We start from the raw sequence: 19,142 nt of genomic DNA, 5'->3' as shown, positions 1-19,142 counted from the left end.
AACATATATTACTCGTAAAAATTATCTTCTAGTTCATTTTATTACTTTATATTGCTAAAGTGTGAAACGTTAATATTGCATTTTGTAATTTTCATTAACACATCCACTATGGCAGCCTACGTCTGCATACGTTCATGCTGCAAGCATATTTATAAAACCATTTCAAGGTTAGCTTACACATTTTCATACTTCTAGTATCAATCTCAATTTAATTTTCTCTCTTTATCAAGGTATTGAAAGTGTTGTGATCTTACTGACAGAAAGATTTCAATCCTTGGTACAGTCTAGTTTTCAGTTAACAACATTGTAGTATTTCTGTAGTATCGTATATAGCAGAAATTGTGCAGAGGTGACAAAACGCGTTGTCTTTTAATGAAAACTTTATTGTAAATTACAAAAAGTATTTAGTAGTTAGGACGAATATAATTTGCCCACGGCGTTAACTGTGTAATGACAACAGTAGTGTCGCATTATTTTCATAGACCGAAGTAGGACCATAGACGGTCTGCCGCTATTGTCAACAGTGTACTTGCCATCAGTTTGCTGCTTAGTTACTTTTTAATCGTGTCCCGTATAACGATGTTTTGGTTAACGACAAACCCCGTAGACAAGGATAGCTTCATAAGATTACAGTCAAGCAGTGTTTAATAATGTTTTGGTTAACCACGGATTTTTACACATTATTTGATGTTCATGCAAAAAACAAAATCACTTGAAGGTTAAACTTTTACAGTTGGGCAAGAAAGAATATTTAAGCCTGCAGGAAGGAGGTGAGGAGCACATGCGATGCCAGTTTTTCTAGCGGTCGTGATTTACTAATTACTTCTCTCTGGCCACCTTCCTCCCTCCTGGAAGAACTATTCTTTCTGACCAGATTGTGAAAGTTTGGCCTTTAACAATTCATATCTCAGAAATTATATTTGTCATTAAGAGCTGCTAGAATGTTTTTAATTAAGTTTTGGCTTAAGTCATCAAAGTCCACTTACACCTGATAAACCAAAAATTATGACAGACTTTAAAGCTTGATCTTTTGTACCTCTGTCAGTACCAGAACTTGCATTGTCTGCTCTTCCTGGTACATGTTGATGGTGAAACTAGAAGCCTTATTCAGAAGTTAACAGGGAAAATTCATCTGCCATCAGTCCATTCAATATAGGGTCATTGCACAGACAAAAGTATGGAAAATGTAGATGTATCACATAGCTAAAGGCGTGTTGTCTTGGTTTAAATTTCTATGCCTTCGACTCCTTCTGTGGGAGCAGAGACAACCTCAGAAGGCTGTTCACTAATTTCTAGCTATACAGTAGATACTGTCCTTCTAAAGTGTATTGATAGTGATAAGTTTTACTTGGAGTCATGTTATTGAATCATTATGCTTTGATTGTGCAGCTCAGCATTCAGGCACACAACAGGTTTCCATTCACCAGTCACAGTACCACTATTCAGCAAGCTTCAGCCTGCAGTCAGACTGTACTGTGGCATCACTGTAAACTGCCCTCACAGAACTGTCACAAAACTAGCATTCACAGCTTTTTCACCAAGAGCTCTGCTTAGTCGAATACCTGGTGTAGGAAGATGGCTTACTCGTGGGTTTCGATCTCAACGAAAGGAAGATAGATTTGAAGTTATTCAAGGGTTTGCAAAAGACAGAGAGCACAGCTTACTAAGGCCTCTACTCTTCACAGTAATAGTAAGTTGTTAATTGCATTTTGTCATTTAACAATTTGTATTGTTATGAAGTATAAGTAAAACCTCAGAGTTTTTGTGTTGCTAATATTAACCCATAATTATAGTCCATGGTACTAAATAGTAATAATACAGAATAATTTATAATGAGAATGTAAAAGAGTGTTTAAACTCTTTCTAAGATAAGCAACCGTTCATTAGGTGAGTCTAGCTTTGTTATCAATGTCTGAAAAAAGTAAGAACTTTTGGATAAAGTGGGTTTGAAAAAGTTAAAAATTGTAGTGTAAAATGCTAAGAAGTGATTTGAAACAAATACTAAAATAATGGCAAAGCCTGTTATGACTTCATAGTACTTAATATGATGACTTCTGTTGCATTTTTGTTCCAGACATTTGGGACAAGTTTTGGAGGAGCCATGATTTGGCAGTATGAGTCCCTGCGTGCTCGGGCACAGACTGTAATTAAAGGATTAGAGCGGCAGATTTCACAGATATTTGAGCCACATTTCCAAAAAGAAATGGATTTTCGTGCACATGTATGTATTAGAAGTTTTGAAAAATCAGTGTACTTCTGTATGTATATATATAAAGAATAAACTGAGGCATGAGTGTGTGAGAGAAGAAAACAAAATTTTTATTCTTATTAAACCTTGTTCACACGCAGCTCTTCCGGCTTTCCAAAATTATGCTCCCAAGGCCTCATGATTATGAGGAGGAATGGCTGTGTACTGTTCTGTTCGTGCTCTGCCAGATATGAAGCGGGCAGCCAAATGGTAGTCTCTTTTATTTAAAAGTGATAAAACTTTCAAAGCTTTGAGGGAAAATTTTTGGTCTCAGGATGGTGCTTGTTTGAATAAGGTCCATGAAACTGCTTGGCTGAGTGATATCACTATGTTCTTTTGTCAACAGTTAAATGCAATGTGGAACAAGTTGTCTGATGGCCAGAAGATGGTGGCAGGCATCATTGCGTGCAACTTTTTAGTGTTTTTGGCATGGAAGAGTCCACAGATACAGCCTTTTCTCCTGCGATATTTTGTTAGCGTACCTGGTGAGGGTCATGTAGTCTCGGTGTGACAGTCTAAAGAGTGTGTATGCAACTGGGATGAACGTAGCTGTTGAGTGTAATCTGGCATCGAGGTAAAGACTGGGATACTCTGTACTTTACAGTTTTCCTTTTCTGCATGTCACACTTCCATTTATTTGACAGAATAGTCTTACTATCATCTTCATTCTTTCCAAATCTCACATGAAATTATTGTATTTACAAAAATTAAAATGAATATCAACAAAGGAGAGTTGTGAGATATTGCTTTGACTAATCGCTTGTTGATCTCATGACAAGCTGGACAAGCTGTAGACAACACTATTCAGATCTAACAACAATCATATCAAGCGATTGTGTGAGGAGAAGGTGTCTGAATGGAATTCTTATATATCAGTTTTGTTTTTTTAATGTAACTTTTGCTTTTTTTTCTTTAAAACATTAATCTCTCCATACTTTTAAAAGAACTGAGAACAGTTTTCATTTTTACTGGAAGTGTCTTTTCAGTAAGTTATAGGCAGTCAGCTTTCAACAAAGATTATTGATACAGAAATTATTCTAGACTGCAGCCTTGTGGAATTCCTGAAATATTTCACTGAGGGGTGCATAGTTTAAGAGTCAGCATGATCATGCACCTGCAAAAATACTGTAGCTGACATATGGTGCGACATTTCAAAGTAATTGGTATTCTTTGCACTGGTTTGAAACTGGTCATCTAGAACTGATGCTAAAGATAGGGTAGTTTTTAAACTGGCAAATTGTTGTCCATATAACCGGCTCAAAATTTCACACAATTATAAAATTATAAAGTACACACAGGGGAAATAATGATCCTTTTTCCCATTGAGAGGGCTCCTTTTTTTATAGTTTTTTTGACATCCTAGAACCTCTGTTGATGTTTTGAAGGTGCATTTTTGTGGTTTTGTTTTTGTACATTTCAGGGAATCCATCCGTCTCTATGGTGCTGTCTGCATTCAGCCACTACAACTTCTGGCACATTGCAGCAAACATGTATGTCCTCTGGTCATTTGCATCCATCTCCCTCAGTCTCTTTGGCCGTGAGCAGTGGCTGGCTGTGTACGTCAGCTCAGGTGTGTGTGTGTGTGAAATTCTTTACTTCAACTATGTATGTGTAGCTTTCAACAAAGGTTATTGATACAGAAATTATTCTAGACTGTGAAACAGTTCCTCATCAGTGGCGCAGATTTCTTGTCAGCAAAAAATGATTTGCATTCATATGCACATAAGCCATTTGAATGTCATGCTTGAGTACCACAGTCAGTTCATTGATGTAAAAACAATGCGTTTAGATTGAAACCAAATCCCTGTACAGACTGCAATACTGTGCTTCATACAACTAAATTCAACTTTGTATTTCACTTGACTGAAGATGTAACTTTCTAAGTTTCATATTACTGAATGTCTAAGTTTTATATAACTGAATGAATAATTTGTTGATTTTCTTTTAAAATCTGCAGCTGCAATATCTTCTTTTGCTAGTCTGGCCAACAAAGTCCTTCGCCATGGCTCCATAGCACCATCTTTAGGGGCAGTAAGTTTTGGATTTGTTTACTCTTTTTTTTGTTTTTAACAAATCAGCTTCATTGTATCTTTTACAGATAAGAGCATTAAGTTTGATTGTCCTTTTTGCTTTCTGTTACACTTTGTTGCAGACTTAATGCACCTTTGCATGCACCAGTATATGTGTATAACAATCAGTCTATGATATATCAAACAATAGGTCATCACCTATATTTGGATTCTAGGGATTTAGTTTGCATTTTGTTAGAAAACAGAAGTAGAGGATTTGAATCCATGCAGACCAAGTTAACAAACATCTGAGTTATGGAAATCTAGATGTTAAAAAAAAAAAAACAGCCACAAGGCCTATTAGAAGTCTGAGACAAATAGTTCTTAATAATGGATCTTTATTATGCTATTAGTATTGTGTTTTAGGTGTATTTTTCCAGCCAAATTAGTTTTGATATTTTGCCCTATTAGATTTTGTTAGATTAAAAGACACAGTTACCTCAGTAAATATTGTCACACTGAACAGCCAGATGATTGAAATGTGCATCTGCTGCTGTCGTCATGACAATTGTTTGACTTGCAGTCAGGTGCCATCATGTGCCTTCTGGGGGCAGTCTGTATCACTCATCCTGAGGCTCGCCTTAGCATCGCTTTCATTGGGGATATTATCCCTCATTCCTTCTCAGCCAGCACCGTAAGTATTTTAGTCTTATTTATACACAGGGATGTTAAGCATTAATAGATGTACAACGTTGTCTAAAAATTCCACTTTTTAATGTGATTGGTTATAGACAGTTGAATTGCATATTTTTGTGAAGTTTAAGTGTATAAATAGGCACTTTTTAGAGATATTTGCATTGGGCAGTTTTTCATGGTAAGAACACATTACAAAATGAGGCGCATTTGCTTGTGTGGCAGGCTTTGAAGGCCATAATCCTGTTGGATGCAGTAGGTCTAGTGCTTGGCTGGCGAGTCTTTGACCATGCAGCCCATCTAGGAGGAGTTTTGTTTGGCATGTGAGTAATTTTTGCCCTCAGGTATGACACAGGTCTTTTAGATTTTATTCCACACATATAACACGGACTTAAAATGTAAAATACCCTTTATATAGGCATTTAGATTTGTTTTCAACAGTCTCTCCCAAGGTATATCCTGTATTTGCCATTTTCATAAGAGCTTGGTTTATTCATTAGAAATAGTTGCATGGTTTTATGGTTTTAATGTTTCACTTCCATTTTCTCTCAGGTTGTATTCTTAATTCCATTCTCAGCTGTTGGTCTAGATTTGTGTTGAGTGACCTAGCCATTGCCAATAAAGACTTCATAACCTGCCTGTTAAGTTCACATTGAGGGTTGAGACTGCTGCATGTTGCAATCGTGGGTTAGACCCTTACTTAGTTGCTACAATGTAAACTGTTTTTGTCTTGATACACAGATGGTATGCAACATATGGACACAGAATGGTGTGGGGTCAGCGTGAAAACCTACTACGATGGTGGCACGATCTACGAGGCAAACCTTAGGGACGTTGTCTGACATCCCTTGGCCACTGTCGGCAGTGAATGTTGTGATGAATTTGTGGATTGTGCAGAATGTTGGAACAGTTTGTTTCTCTTTCTGGTCTACCATCAACAGAGACTCTCGACACCTGTTACTAGCTTTGTTTTTTTTTAAGACACCATGGTTGTACATCATCTTTGTGTACCACTGAGTATGGTGTTCAGACTTGTGAGAAAAGTTGCTTGCAAATATACCTTCTCAGAGAACAAAGGAGAATTAAAAAATATTCTATTTTTGCTTAGTGGATTCCATTAATGATTGTAATGCACCAGTCATAGCAGGCACAATCAAATCTGTTGATGAGTGTGCAGATACTGTAATTGTTACAGGTCCAATCTATGCTATCCAATCAAGCTAGATGCTTGAGAAAAAGATATTTGTACAAAATATAATTTACTGGTATTGTTCTTAGTATGTAAAGAGTTGGGGCTTCGTGCATATTTTGCAGATAGAATGAATATGTGTGTGTGCTTTGCATGGATGTATGTGAATGTTTCACTGTTCAGATTGCCAAGTGTTTGTCCTAGTTCTGTTGGAAAGAGTGCAGAGAAAATTCATAACTTAAGTGTTTCCCTAGTAACTGTGTAGTAACCTTGAAGCCTGGCCCGTCTTTCAGGAGCAACATTTGTTCAATATCTTGCTCTGAGTGCCCATTTAGCAAAGAATGTCTTGAAATGCCTGGACTGGCTTCTCAAGACTGTGTAGTAGAAGTTGGGAGGCATTAAGAAATTATTGTAAACTTTTCAACATCTTACCTTTGAAATGGTAACCATGCAATGCCTCAGCAAACCGAATAAAGTACAAATATTTTAACAAATAACTTTATTGGTGATGTTGTTGTGCATAATGATTGCTTAATGCTGGGTGCATGTGTTGAAATAGTTTTCTAGAATAATGTAGCAATAGTCCAGAACAAATGAAACTTCTTTCTCTTTAGACCAGGGGTCTCAAACACGCGGCCCGCGGGCCGAATGCGGCCCGCGAAACATTTTTGTGCGGCCCTCGGCCACGTCCGCGGTGTATATGTATGTTGTGCTTGGTGATTAACTCCCGCAGTGAAAATTACCCCCGTTATTAGTGACAGAGACAACGTCAACTTATTTTAATAAACTAAACTGCCTGTGCATGTAATAAACTACACTAAATGTAATTAATAATTATAAAAACTTTATTTTCGCATTTAACTGCAGTGACAGTAGTGTTCGTAAAATTTAATGAAAAAACATTTTCTTTTCGTGGTGCGGCCCGCTGACTGGCTGTTACTTTCCACTGCGGCCCACATGCTAATATGAGTTTGAGACCCCTGCTTTAGACCATTATTTAAGAAACAACCATTTCTTTATACCAGAATGTAATCACACCATGTTTAAGATTCACAACTCAATACACTTTCCCACACCAGTATCTGTTCAGCCAGTCCCCTTAAATGACACCCACCCATTTTTGGCAGTGAAACTTTACTGTTCATCACTCAACATTTATATTTGATCAACAATTTAGAGAGTTGCCGAGCGAAGGTAGTTAACAAGACACAAGGAGGTGTTGATGCTCAACTGAATACGTTCCCAGGTTTTGTTTAGAGAGTCTTTCAATGCTGCCATCTTCTGAGAAAGTGTTGGGCTTGTAAGGTCTTCGCCATGTATCTGCAACAATCACAGTCACTGTTTGCTCAGCTCCACAAAAAATAAACGAATCTGAAAATGTATTCCTTTGATGATAAAAAGTGATATTATTACCATCTACAGCCTTGCAGAGACATTTTAAAGCAATATTTTTAACAGCCATAATATTCTCACTTTTAAGAACAGCCCGAGGTAAGACTGCACAGCCTCAAAGTCACGGTTGGTGCTGGCAACATGCAGCATAAAGTCGAGGAATCCACCCAGTTCTTTCTCTCCATCCAAGCTACGAATGTCTGCATCAATGGCTACAGCCCCTAAGCTCTTTAATCGCTCCAGGATAGATTCATCTGGTCCAAAGGAACAAAAAAAAAGAGGTAAATCGATGACAGTTCTAGCTTCTGGCTCAGCTTCAATAAAAAAAGTTCTTCAAAGGTATCACAACAGACTTACATTCTTGTAGGCAACTGGCCGTCTCCAGCTTCTTGCCCAGCTCTGATGGTGCACGAAGATCTGGTTTACTCAACATATGTGATGCTTCCTGTTTAAAGATGAAAGCAAAGAAAAGTTTGATTATAACATACATAGTCTGTAAACAGTAAGTTCGATTAGTTCTGATAATGGAAAATTTTTGAGAAAATATGCTTGACTTTTTTTGGCCATCTTTTCCTTCCTTGTAGTTAGCAAATGTTACTTTTGTAGGAATTAACATCTGCCCAACCCTTTTCTTATTGCTTGTGTTTACAGATTGGATGCTGATTATCACTTGCAGCATACATGTAGCTCTGACACTGCCTTACCTGCTCCTCTTTGTTTTCAGGGATGGCAAATGTGGGCTGCAGTCCACTGACTGTGGGCAAAAAAAATGGTGCAGATTTCGGTACTTTCGGTGGAACTTTTGGCTTGTTGCGCATCTGTTACAAGAAAATGAATTTCAACATTCTTTAGATTTATATAAAATGCACATTACACATGCAAATATAAATGGTTAGCCAATTCTTCAGACTGAACTTAAATGAAAAATTAAACAGGTGCAGAACATTACATCCTGGATGCAACTTTGGCTGTATGCCATCACATAGGTTTAGACAAAGATTTACAGTTATTTATTCCAGTTGTTTCAAGACATTTTAGAGCAAGAAGTAAGGGACCAACCAGTATGACATCAAGATTTAACAAATTTCGCCAGCGGGATGCTGGCAGCAGCGACAAGGTAACCAGCTCATCACTGATCTGATCAGGTGATTTGAACTCGGATTTTTCATACTTCACAACTCCCTCAATACTATCAGTGTCTGCATCTGCCAAAGGGAACAAAAGCCATCACATTTAAACTCCTTTTCAGCATGAACAAAGGAAAGAGCATCAGTTTGACAGAAGCAATAACAATGGAAAAGAAAAAAGAAAAATAATGGTGGCAAAATGCTGGAACGGGGCTTTTTGTTTACTTTTAGAAAAACAGTGATCTTTACTATTTTATTATTGTATTTTATTTTACAAAATTATATTAACTGTTTGTAACCAGTGATGTGCTATGGACTCCTGACCTGAAGGAACAAAGGCTGTAGCTGGCATCTGAATGGTATTATGTTCAAATCCTTCAGGAAGAGGCGGCAAGGGAACAAAGGAATACAGCGTGTTGTTGGACCAGATGTATACACCAAGGTCATCCACGTGACTAGTTGCCAAAAAGTCTCCCGTTGCAGACATACTCAGTGAAGTCACAGCAGCCTCCACTCCAAAACAGTCAATCAGCCTGCAGACAGTCTTGACATTAACTAAGTCGGCTAAGACTGTACTTGTAACAGGAGTGAACTCAGCAATAAAGTCATAGCATCATCTTTTACTCTTACATTTCATCAATTTCAAGCTTCATGCAACATATCTGAAGTGTGCCATTGGCTTCATGCTACTTTCTGCATTAACATACATACCTGCAGGTGAATATCTGACTGTTCACCAAAATAAAAAATATGAATGCATCTTTCAGTCCAGTAAAGTACTGATTTATTTGATAAAGATAAGAATTTGACTGGAACAGAGATCAATGCGCAGACTTCTGTGCATGTAGTGAACTGCAAAGCCTACAGTTCTCCCTTCCCCACCTCCAGTGCAAATCAATAGCATTTTTAAAGAAAAAAATTATAAATTTATGAATAAGAACTTGGATTACTTTGGACAAGAAACATGCACTGAATCCTTAAAAATACCAACAGAAGACTCAGCAGCCTCAAAGAAAAACTGAACTTTTATTATCCTATCAAAAGTGAAAGCAAGTCATGCAAACTTCCCAAGAACTTGATGAAATGATATCTTATAAACATACAGCACACAATCTTATTCTCTATCGCATATGCTCTCTTTCTTTGAAAGCAAAATCTCTTACCTGCCAGTCACCAGATTCCACGTACAGACCGTAGAGTCCATGGAAGCAGTTATTAGCCAGCGAGCATCTGGACTAAATGTCTACCACAAAAATTAAAAAACGTTTAGTATTCCTTCTTTATATGCTGTCAGCACATTCAGCCCAGGTTGTGACCTATGATTCTCGTACCCAGGTATGTATGAATTTGCAGTATTTTTATAATTAAATTTAAAATTAGGAGAAAGAAACCATCTCTCCCTCATTCCATCGTGAAATAGCACTTTTTTTGTAAATCCAAAGAAAATAAGATGAATCTCCAAAAAGAAAATTTTGACACAGGCTTATGCACAATTGATGATGCAATGTTTAGTTCTGCATGAGTGGATTTGAATAGTCACCATAGAGAAAGGAATACTATAGCTTATTATGATGATGAACAAATTTAATGTATGCTTGAAAATGATTTAAAAAAAAAACCAAAAAAAACCAAATTGCTGTCTTTGTGTGTGCACTCATGTTGCCAACATCTCTTTTTCTTAAAAAAAGAGATACTTCTGGAAAAATTTAAATCTTCAATCTAATGTTCTAATCTTCTTGTTAAGTGCTGTAACTCTACTGAAATGTGATCTACCTATCTAAATGTCTTGATTTCATATTTTTAAAAACGTCTTTGAGTAAGTTTTTGAATATGATAAACACAGGTGAGTGGCTTGAAATTTATAGGCCAGACTTATTTACATTGCATGTAAAGAGTTAAAGAGGGAGGATTGGTTGCATGAAGTGATATCATTAAATTAAGTGTTCTACTACACAGCACAAGCCTCTGAAGGTGAAATGTTTTCAATGACAGTCTTGTGAGCCAAACAGGCAGCACCAGAGTAGAGGATCAGGTGGAAAAAGTGAACTTTGACACTGTGGAAGGTGGTGGGATACAGCAGAAGTAATGAGAAGCCATAACAGAAAAGATTTGTCCAACATATATGATAACATAAGCATTGTGTAAGGTGAGTATTGCATCCCAGCCAAATATTACCATATTGTCTCTATAATAATAATTAGAGATATACTACAGGTAACAAGGTCTTTTACATAAGTGCACAACCTCAGCAACAAGCAACTCACCATGTCTGTTATGCTGTTTGTGTGCCCCTTGAAGGAACGGACAACCCTCCTGGTGTCTGTGTCTACGATGCAGACGGAGAAATCGTCAAGTGCAACTGCCAGCATTGAACTGCCATACACAGACATACCATTATGTAGGACACAGAATGCAAACATGCCGGCTTCTGTTCTCTCGTGCATTATCATGTACCACCACGCAACAGCCATGTCATAATTGTGGCTCATAAAAAGTTAATAAATACAATAAACATAACAGTAGGTTATAATGAAAATTCCAATTCTTAAAATCTTTTAACAAGCCATCAGTCTTAGCCCTTTGTGCTTAAAAGATTGTGTTATATATTGTGCCTGCCAAAAGACACTTTAAAAAAAGTTTTATGCGTTCTTTTCTTAATTTATTAACGCAAACCTTTCTCTGTGCATAAGAATCTTGGTAATTCTGGCTGCCATTTTAGTCTTATGAAGAAAGGATCTAGTACGAAATCTCCACCACTTAAGTGTACCATCTGCCCCAGCTGACACCAGGAGCTGATTTAGTGCATCACAAGCCAGGCCTTGCACTCTGCACTTGTGAGCTACAACAATCAACATATACATCACATCTTCCTCTTCAAAATGTAGTTAGACTCGAAAGATTCATAAAATAATAATCAACTCAAGTCTTTTAAAAATAAAACAAACAAATATAACCATACTAATATAAATAATAATATTGTTGCTAAATATAAATTAAATTAGGGTAAGAAAATATGAATATCTGGTGTACTAATCATCATCTTTGCTTGTACAAGCACAATGCATACCTCGCCCATTTTCGGGGTCTTTTCCAAAAGAACCTCGATGCTTGCCTGACTGGAGGTTGAAGACATCAATGTGGCCTGTACTATAGCCAGCTATAGCAAAGTTTCCACAAGATGTCACCTCCACTGCCTGCATGACAAAGAATTGAGAATTAGGGGTGTCCTAACTGTAACCATATAAACTGTGATCCAAGTCCAGCATTCAAAACCTACCAAACTCTAGTTGTCCAGTAAAGTGTTCTGCCTGCCTTTTCACCTCTTCCTGCTGTGTCAACATTATTTTAATGACAGAAAATTTACTCAATTGTTGCCAGTCCTTAAGAGTAACTCAGTGGTACTCACAATGACATAAAGTGGATGCATAAGCATTTATCCTCAAAACAGAGAGGAGGATAAACAGTTAAAGCATCGACACCTGAACACTAGCAAGTACAGTGGAACCTCGGTTAACGAACTTAATCCGTTCTTGAGAGCTGTTCGTTATCCGAAATGTTCGTTATCCGAAACAATTTTTTCCATAAGAAATAAAGGAAATAGATTTAATTGGTTCCCAGCCCCTGTTGACTCGCTAATATATGAAAGTTACAGGCTATATATAGGTACATGTATTTGAGTTAATGAGAACAGTTATAATGCAATATAAATGGAGTTAAATAAACATAAAAACATTAACGAAAGCATTTAAACATCAGAAAACTCGCCGTTTTAACGGCGTGGGTGGAAGCAGGTGTGGGGAGGAAGGGGTGGAATTACTGATCGATTCCCCCTCCATGAGCACACGTGACATTGTAAAATCGGGGGTGACTTCCTTTTTCTGTAGCTTTGAGGTTAAAGGAAAAAAACTAGTCCAGTGTCAGCTCCTTCTGCCTTTTGTGTAAAACTCTTCAGTAATACGACATCACATATCCGACAGACGCATGCCACCTTTATACTTTGAAATCTTTTCCTTTTTCAATTCATTTGTTGGCCGCTTCCTTGTCATTACCTCACTACTATTAATTGCTCTTAATCTTCTTTGGAGCCATTATTGAGGATTATCTTATTAAAATAAAGCACAACAATCACTAAATAAGAAGGATGCGCACAGATAAGGAACGACTGATCGTAACTGTGTCTAGAGCGCGAATGATGACAGCTGGTCGGTCACGTGTGGTTCACGTGGCTGTTCGTTATCCGAAATTTTGTTCGCTATCCGAGACAAACTTTTAGCGAAATTTTTGTTCGTTAACCGAAATATTCGCTATCCGAGGCGTTCGCTAACCGAGGTTCCACTGTATGACATCAACACCTGTCTTCAAGTGCTGAATGGGCCCCTAAGCCACAAGAGGGTTGGGAAAGATAAGGCAGCAAGGGAGAGAAACTGGGCATGGAATTCATATATAAAGTGGTTCGAAGACTAGTATGATCTTCAATGCCAAACTCTCAAATGATTACAAAGTTATGCAGACTACACCAACTTTTTCTTATCCCCCCCTCCCAGGATGGCAAGAAAAGGAACTCACAAAATTTCATTTGTTTCTGGATTTCAAAAAACATACCGTGGCTGTTGTCTCGTGGTTGGTAGTATGATGAAACTGCTTGCAGTCTAGTTTGTATTTTCCCATTGTGGACCGCTGCGTGCTCCAAGTAGTAAGTATACGCAACCCACGATGACAGGCTACCACATTATCCCAGTCACTCTCTCGAGTTACTTCTGCAGACAAACATCAACAGGAGGGTAAAACAAAGATAGTGGGCAGTGTGTTGTGGGGAAGATGTTCCCTACTGTGAAGTAAAACATATAGGAAAAGTTTTAAGAGTCTTTCCTCTTTTTCTCTTGTCAAGCAGAGGAATCTGGGGTTTTTTGTGATTAACAAATTGACAGAAAAACTTCCAGCATTTTGTCCTTGCCATTACATGACCTAGCAGGAGAATTTGTTTTACTGAAATCAGGCAAATGTTATTCAATAGCTGTATAGAGAATAGGCATTTGAATTTGTTTGTACCCTTATCTGCTCAACAGTCGATGAAACGTCTGTTGTGTTGTGTGTGTACGTGTGTCTTCAGCTTGCAAAGTCAGAAAATGGTCTTTGGTTCCGGGGGATTTCACTACACACAGAAAGTCACTGTCATGAGCAGTAAATTAAGTGTCTGGTCACACAGATACACCACGCAAGGCTTTGCTAACACCTTAGATATATGCAAATTACCAGCAGCAAATGCAGTCACAGGTGGCATTGCGTGTTGATCCAGCTTTAAACCGCTTCGTTTAGTCTCAGATTTATTGAAAGATGCACGTCCCAAGCTCTTATTGTACTTGTCATGGACTGTAGAGAACATGCGCATCGTGCTGTCTTGACCTATAATGAAGTCATGCAACATCACAAAAGTTATCTTCATTAAGACCAGCAAATCTACTGCAAAAAAACCATAATAAACATGCACTCATTTATTAAGACCTGTCTTTGTTAATGCAATTTCATGCAAGTTTAATTTCAACAATAAAATCTTCGATAACAGACGATATCAAAACATCTGCAGGGCCTGAAAATAGACAAACCTGCACTGAGAATTGCCTGCCCATTGTTCCCATAATGTCGCAAAAAGATGGGAGGAGCACTGTGTCCTTCTCTCATTCGCAAGAGGCGTGCGCCTCCATCTGGCAGGTCAAAGATCCACACCTGTAACAATGAACACACATGCTGAACAAACGAAACAAATTCTTGGGCAAACTTCTATGGTGAAATGTAAAGCCATCTAGAGGTCAGCATTTCACACATAATAATATGCACATGAAAGGCAAAACAAAAGAGCAGAAAAACATGAATTAGGATCTCAATATTCAACTATTAAAGTTTTGACAAATAGGAAAACTAAAAGCAACCTTCAGTGCATTGTCTGCTGCTGAAGTGACCATGATGGGTTCATTGGGCAGACAGATCAAGCCACTAATACCCGAGTGATGGGCCTCCAGCGTTTGGCTGAGCAGAGATCGTGATTCCAGGTTCCAGAAGGCCAGGTGGCCACTAGCACTACCTGTAACCAAGGTTGGGTGGCCATCTGCCAAACCAGAAATAAGAATACATTATGAAAAACTCTCCAGTACACTGCTATCAGGCAAAAAGCATGGGTCTAGAAGTATAGAAATTAAAAGCATCCATGCCATAATAATAGTAATGTGAACTTATAACATGCAGCATTATGACCAAGATAGTACTCTCTGCGCATTCATGCGTGTCAATGAAGTGCCCATGCTCTCATTGTATATTTAAAGTTTACCTGTGCGAAATGACACGGCAGTAACAGGACCCCAATCATGGGTGAAGGTGACAATTGTTTCATCAAACTTGATGTTGTGCAATATCACTCGACCATCAGCAAGACCCACTGCAACAACATCTACTGCTGGAGCCTGCCAAAGATGTTGCATAAAAAATATATTATCATGCTGAAAAAATAAAATTCAAAGAAATTTATTCTGATGAAACAGTGATAAAGGCCATCGCAGATTGATGTATCTGATTTGTAAAACATTTTATGAATCATAAAACTGACTCTGACTAACCTGCACAAGAACAGTAACTGCTTGTCCCCAGCCTTTAAATGTGTAAATCAGTTTGCTGTGCATGACATTCCATAGCTGCAACTCCCCTTGCCGGCTGCCCAGGAGAACCTTGTTAAGGTATGTGCTAGGGTGAACTGCTGCTGTGATGTAGAACATCTTCACATCAAACTCCATCTGAAGGTATATACCTGTTGCACAGAAAGCAACAACAATTTTGGAATTTGTAACTGCTGGATTTTCCCACGATCTGTTTATGATATCCCTCACACACTCATTCTGCATAGAAGTATCAAGCACACACCCTAAACTTCACAACAGAGTTAAATGAGTTTAGGTTATTAAATACACAATATCACTGATGACTAGTTCTTCCCAAAATGTATCCAGAATGGCTCTTAAGATTATTTCATTTGTTTTGTAAGGAAACATGATGTCAAACTTTCTCCTTGCAGTTTATCTAATCTGACATCAATATGGTCTAAAGAATAATCCAGATAACAACAAACATGATCAATGTTACCACAAAACACTGCACTCAAACTTCAATGCATTTCTACTTTATCCTTTCACAAAAGCTCATTGTGTCCACGAAAAAGAAAATTCGTTTAGATTGCTCAGAATTCATCCTACCTTCTGAATGCACATCCCAAACAATAAGAGTGCCATGTTTGTCAGTTGACAAAAGATGGCGACCAAAGGGCAGCAGGACAGTGACCTCACTCTCATGACCTTCATACAGGTGTGCCACCTGGAAAAGGTTGTCAAAGCCACTTCAGAATAATTCTATAGACTTGATTACATCATTTACATTGTGTAATAACATTGCAGATTATATTTATCATCATTACATTAATGTCATAGGCAGGATATGTAAAAGTGGACCACACATCATTGGACAGTGAGTGAATCACCGAGGCAGCTGCAAATTCATCTATTATCACCTATTAAACATTGTGTACAGGTTGTCAGAGAGAAACAAGATTCCCAATTTCTTTGGCTATTTGAACAAGAGTGATAATACGCAAACTCTGCCTGCATGTTTACTATATAAACAGCAAAAACTTCACTTGTCTTTTTACTTCTGTTTTAACTCTAAAGGGAAAACCTCTTTGATATTTTTCAGGTGACTGTTTCGTATTGTGGTTTCAATATTAGACACAGATCAAAATGAATTCCTCAATTATCTGCTGCTGGTAAAGGAAAACTTTCGCCAGCCACATCATGACAACTTCAGCTTTTTCCCTCTCTATACTTCAAGGTAAAATTTTATCAACTAAATCAAAATTCTGGCAGGGGTTAAGCACAGATGAACATACCTTTCTGCCGCGTTCAAATGATCGTATTGTATTGCCACATGCAGTGAATATGTGAATGCTGCTCACTGCTATAAGATCAATCTCCTGTGGATGAATGTCACCTAAACAGAAAAAAACAGGTCTTGGCAGCAAAAGTGTCATGTAAATGGATGTGCATAACTTTGACCCAAGTTCAAGTAATCAGAGAATCTACCTTTTATATTTGTCACTTAAAAGACAAATTCCTAATTTCCTTCAGCCCCTAAACTTTAGATAACTTACAGCACTCTTATAAACTGACGGTTCCAAAGTGAAACAATAAGTTACATATAAAATACATATATGCTTTATAATCAATGACATATCAAAATTCATGTTCTATTTCCCTCTTCTCTAAAGAAAGACTGATCAGATTTTTTCAATATTTTTATTTTATTTTAGAACTGTATCAAACAGATAAGAAAAAAATATATATACTTACTGACACTTACAATGCCAAGTTTGGAACACTTTTAAAAGAAAAAAATGCAATATTGTCAGTAATTCAATTAGTGTATACTGTTATGCAAAACACACTAAAACTAGCCACCTATTAAGCATGGTAAATCCTGTACAACTAAGACATTTAAATTTGTTTTTACATTTTCTTGTTTCCAAAAATGCAACAAAAAAAGTTATACGACTCCCTCAACTACCTTTGTCACAGAACAACTGCCCAAGGGATATTTATCTCCATTACCTGATCTGTTCAGCTCTGCGACCATAATAACCTCTCTCTTTCTCTGACACACACGGAGACTACACAAAATAACACTATTATAAAGTCTTACTTGTTTCCTAAAATAACGGTATTAACATAACTGAACTTACATTATACACCTGAAATGCTCGTCCAGCTGACGTAACGACATAGTTTTCTTTGTGCTTATTATGGTAACGAACTGCCAGGGGCACATGTGTGCTGACGAAGCCTAGTGCCCGGTATCCTGTGAATATCTTGCTGGCCATCATACATTAGTTGTTCTGTTTGCAAAAACCAAAATCAACACATTCACAGCAGAATTAAAATACATTTCATCAGCGGTGACGTTAGAGTACTTTCTCCAGAAGTTTAAAAAAACTTCCACAATCAGACTGTGACTGTTTTGTGAGATAGGAAGCTTCCCTTAATAACTCATACACAAACCCACATGGTTGCTAAACCGGAAATAGCTGCTTGCGTACCGGAAGAGGCTAAAGCCACCCATTTAGAAAGAGTGAAAGCTACCCAGACTCTGGCATATATCTGACTTATTATGTCGTTACACTGTTTCCTACTGTCAGTGTGCAGCTTTTTAAAAAACACTTTTCGTGTTTCTTTTGTGTGAGACAATCTGGAAGAGTCTAATTGCCGAGAAAAGGCTGTTTTAGTTTGACTTCATGTTAACAGAAATGTGAAAGTAGGGATGTCTTAACATTCGTTGTTATCATCATCATATCATCGTCGTTGTTGTCATTCCTTGACGGGACTGGCTGGTACCGAGTGGTCGTTGCAGGGGCGATCTGACTAGGAAACAATTACAGCTGACAAAGGGGGCCATTTGGGACGGTCTTGTGCGGTGTTGAGCCTATATGGAACGACTAGTCCACTCTTTCATGTTTGCCAATTAGCCTCCCATCTTATTGTTGACAGAGCTTTTGTATGCGGCTTCGATGGTTTTAACGAGGCACTATTGATATATTTCCGCTTGACATGCCACAGCCTCTCATGCCAGACTCTGTCAAATGTCTTTCTAAAGTCGATGACAGAATAAAGTTCTCTCTGGTTCTGTAGATATATTTTTTTTATAAGGATATACGACTCATTTGGTAACAGAGATCTAGAACATCGTTTGTAACCGAAGGTTTTTTCTGCTGTTTTTTAGGCTGTTGACAGCGATGTTTCCGTTTAGCAGATCATGCTGAGGGGAACCCATTTGCCCCCAACTTGAGCTTGGAAGATATCCTCAACATGTGGGTCTCGCAGCTTCTCCAAGTCTTTAGCTAACAGAAGTGGTTTGTCTTCAAAATAGACTATATGCCGATCAGTTTGTGGTCTGTCAACGCATTTACCATGCACTGGAAATCGGCCTTTGCCGGAATGCCTAGTCAAAGTTAAAAAAAGTAGCCTTTGATATTTTGTTAACTTTGCGGGAATTGTTTCCAACTTGATGTTACTGTTCATTTTGCTCATCCGTCCGCAACGTTCAATTGTCTCTGCTTCAGATGGATACCCGAGAACTGAGGTTACCCACCTCTGGTTTTGGTTACAGATGTGCGAATTTATTTTTCCTAAGTGTTTTTATCTCATTAGCCGGTTTTGTTACTATATATAGGATTATGCATGTATTATCACAAGAGTAAGTTCTTTTCTAGAATAAATGGCAGCTCCTTATTATGCCGTTCCTTACTGTGATTCTTTGCGTTCGTGTGCGTGCCTGAATGCTAGTCAGTAAGGTAATAGCTCACCACTGCACATACCACACACACACACACACACACACACACACACACACACACAGAGGCTAACACACACACACACACGTACGCAACCAAGCACGAA

The 19,142-nt window shown here is 38.0% G+C and overlaps 2 protein-coding genes across 2 annotated transcripts; one reads left to right on the top strand and one right to left on the bottom strand.

The window, feature by feature from the left end:
- The first annotated feature begins 74 nt into the window (after nucleotides 1–74).
- Nucleotides 75–6,636, top strand: LOC112555788 (presenilins-associated rhomboid-like protein, mitochondrial). Its single transcript, XM_025224304.1, has 9 exons — nucleotides 75–167; nucleotides 1,390–1,690; nucleotides 2,075–2,221; nucleotides 2,595–2,733; nucleotides 3,669–3,818; nucleotides 4,206–4,279; nucleotides 4,841–4,951; nucleotides 5,176–5,273; nucleotides 5,692–6,636. Exons 1-9 carry the CDS (start codon nucleotides 109–111, stop codon nucleotides 5,777–5,779), a joined length of 1,167 nt encoding a protein of 388 aa, XP_025080089.1. The 5' UTR covers nucleotides 75–108; the 3' UTR covers nucleotides 5,780–6,636.
- Nucleotides 6,637–7,042: 406 nt separating this feature from the next.
- On the bottom strand, nucleotides 7,043–17,776 carry LOC112555768 (WD repeat-containing protein 36-like). Its single transcript, XM_025224270.1, has 20 exons — nucleotides 17,432–17,776; nucleotides 17,043–17,070; nucleotides 16,583–16,683; nucleotides 15,897–16,014; nucleotides 15,267–15,454; nucleotides 14,981–15,113; nucleotides 14,586–14,761; nucleotides 14,262–14,382; nucleotides 13,912–14,061; nucleotides 13,261–13,415; nucleotides 11,726–11,852; nucleotides 11,332–11,497; nucleotides 10,923–11,031; nucleotides 9,822–9,901; nucleotides 8,983–9,191; nucleotides 8,591–8,736; nucleotides 8,236–8,349; nucleotides 7,889–7,976; nucleotides 7,613–7,785; nucleotides 7,043–7,459 (listed from the first exon to the last, which is right to left on the bottom strand). Exons 1-20 carry the CDS (start codon nucleotides 17,570–17,572, stop codon nucleotides 7,313–7,315), a joined length of 2,670 nt encoding a protein of 889 aa, XP_025080055.1. The 5' UTR covers nucleotides 17,573–17,776; the 3' UTR covers nucleotides 7,043–7,312.
- Between the last annotated feature and the right edge of the window lie 1,366 nt (nucleotides 17,777–19,142).

Source organism: Pomacea canaliculata, linkage group LG14 (genome assembly GCF_003073045.1).
Source record: "Pomacea canaliculata isolate SZHN2017 linkage group LG14, ASM307304v1, whole genome shotgun sequence".
In the NCBI taxonomy this organism is placed as follows: domain Eukaryota; kingdom Metazoa; phylum Mollusca; class Gastropoda; order Architaenioglossa; family Ampullariidae; genus Pomacea; species Pomacea canaliculata.
Note: the sequence above shows the minus strand (reverse complement) of the source record. Positions and strands in the feature narration are given on the sequence as shown.

What these genes read in the sequence shown, in the direction of transcription:
- LOC112555788 (XM_025224304.1), top strand. Translation starts at nt 109, where the DNA reads ATGGCAGCCTACGTCTGCATACGTTCATGCTGCAAGCATATTTATAAA. An exon ending in CTCTACTCTTCACAGTAATA is followed by an intron (nt 1,691 to 2,074) that starts GTAAGTTGTTAA and finishes TTTTTGTTCCAG; the next exon opens with ACATTTGGGACAAGTTTTGG. An exon ending in ATTCCTTCTCAGCCAGCACC is followed by an intron (nt 4,952 to 5,175) that starts GTAAGTATTTTA and finishes CTTGTGTGGCAG; the next exon opens with GCTTTGAAGGCCATAATCCT.
- LOC112555768 (XM_025224270.1), bottom strand. Translation starts at nt 17,572, where the DNA reads ATGATGGCCAGCAAGATATTCACAGGATACCGGGCACTAGGCTTCGTC. An exon ending in TTGGGATGTGCATTCAGAAG is followed by an intron (nt 15,455 to 15,896) that starts GTAGGATGAATT and finishes TCTGTGCAACAG; the next exon opens with GTATATACCTTCAGATGGAG. An exon ending in ACCACGAGACAACAGCCACG is followed by an intron (nt 11,853 to 13,260) that starts GTATGTTTTTTG and finishes TTTGTCATGCAG; the next exon opens with GCAGTGGAGGTGACATCTTG.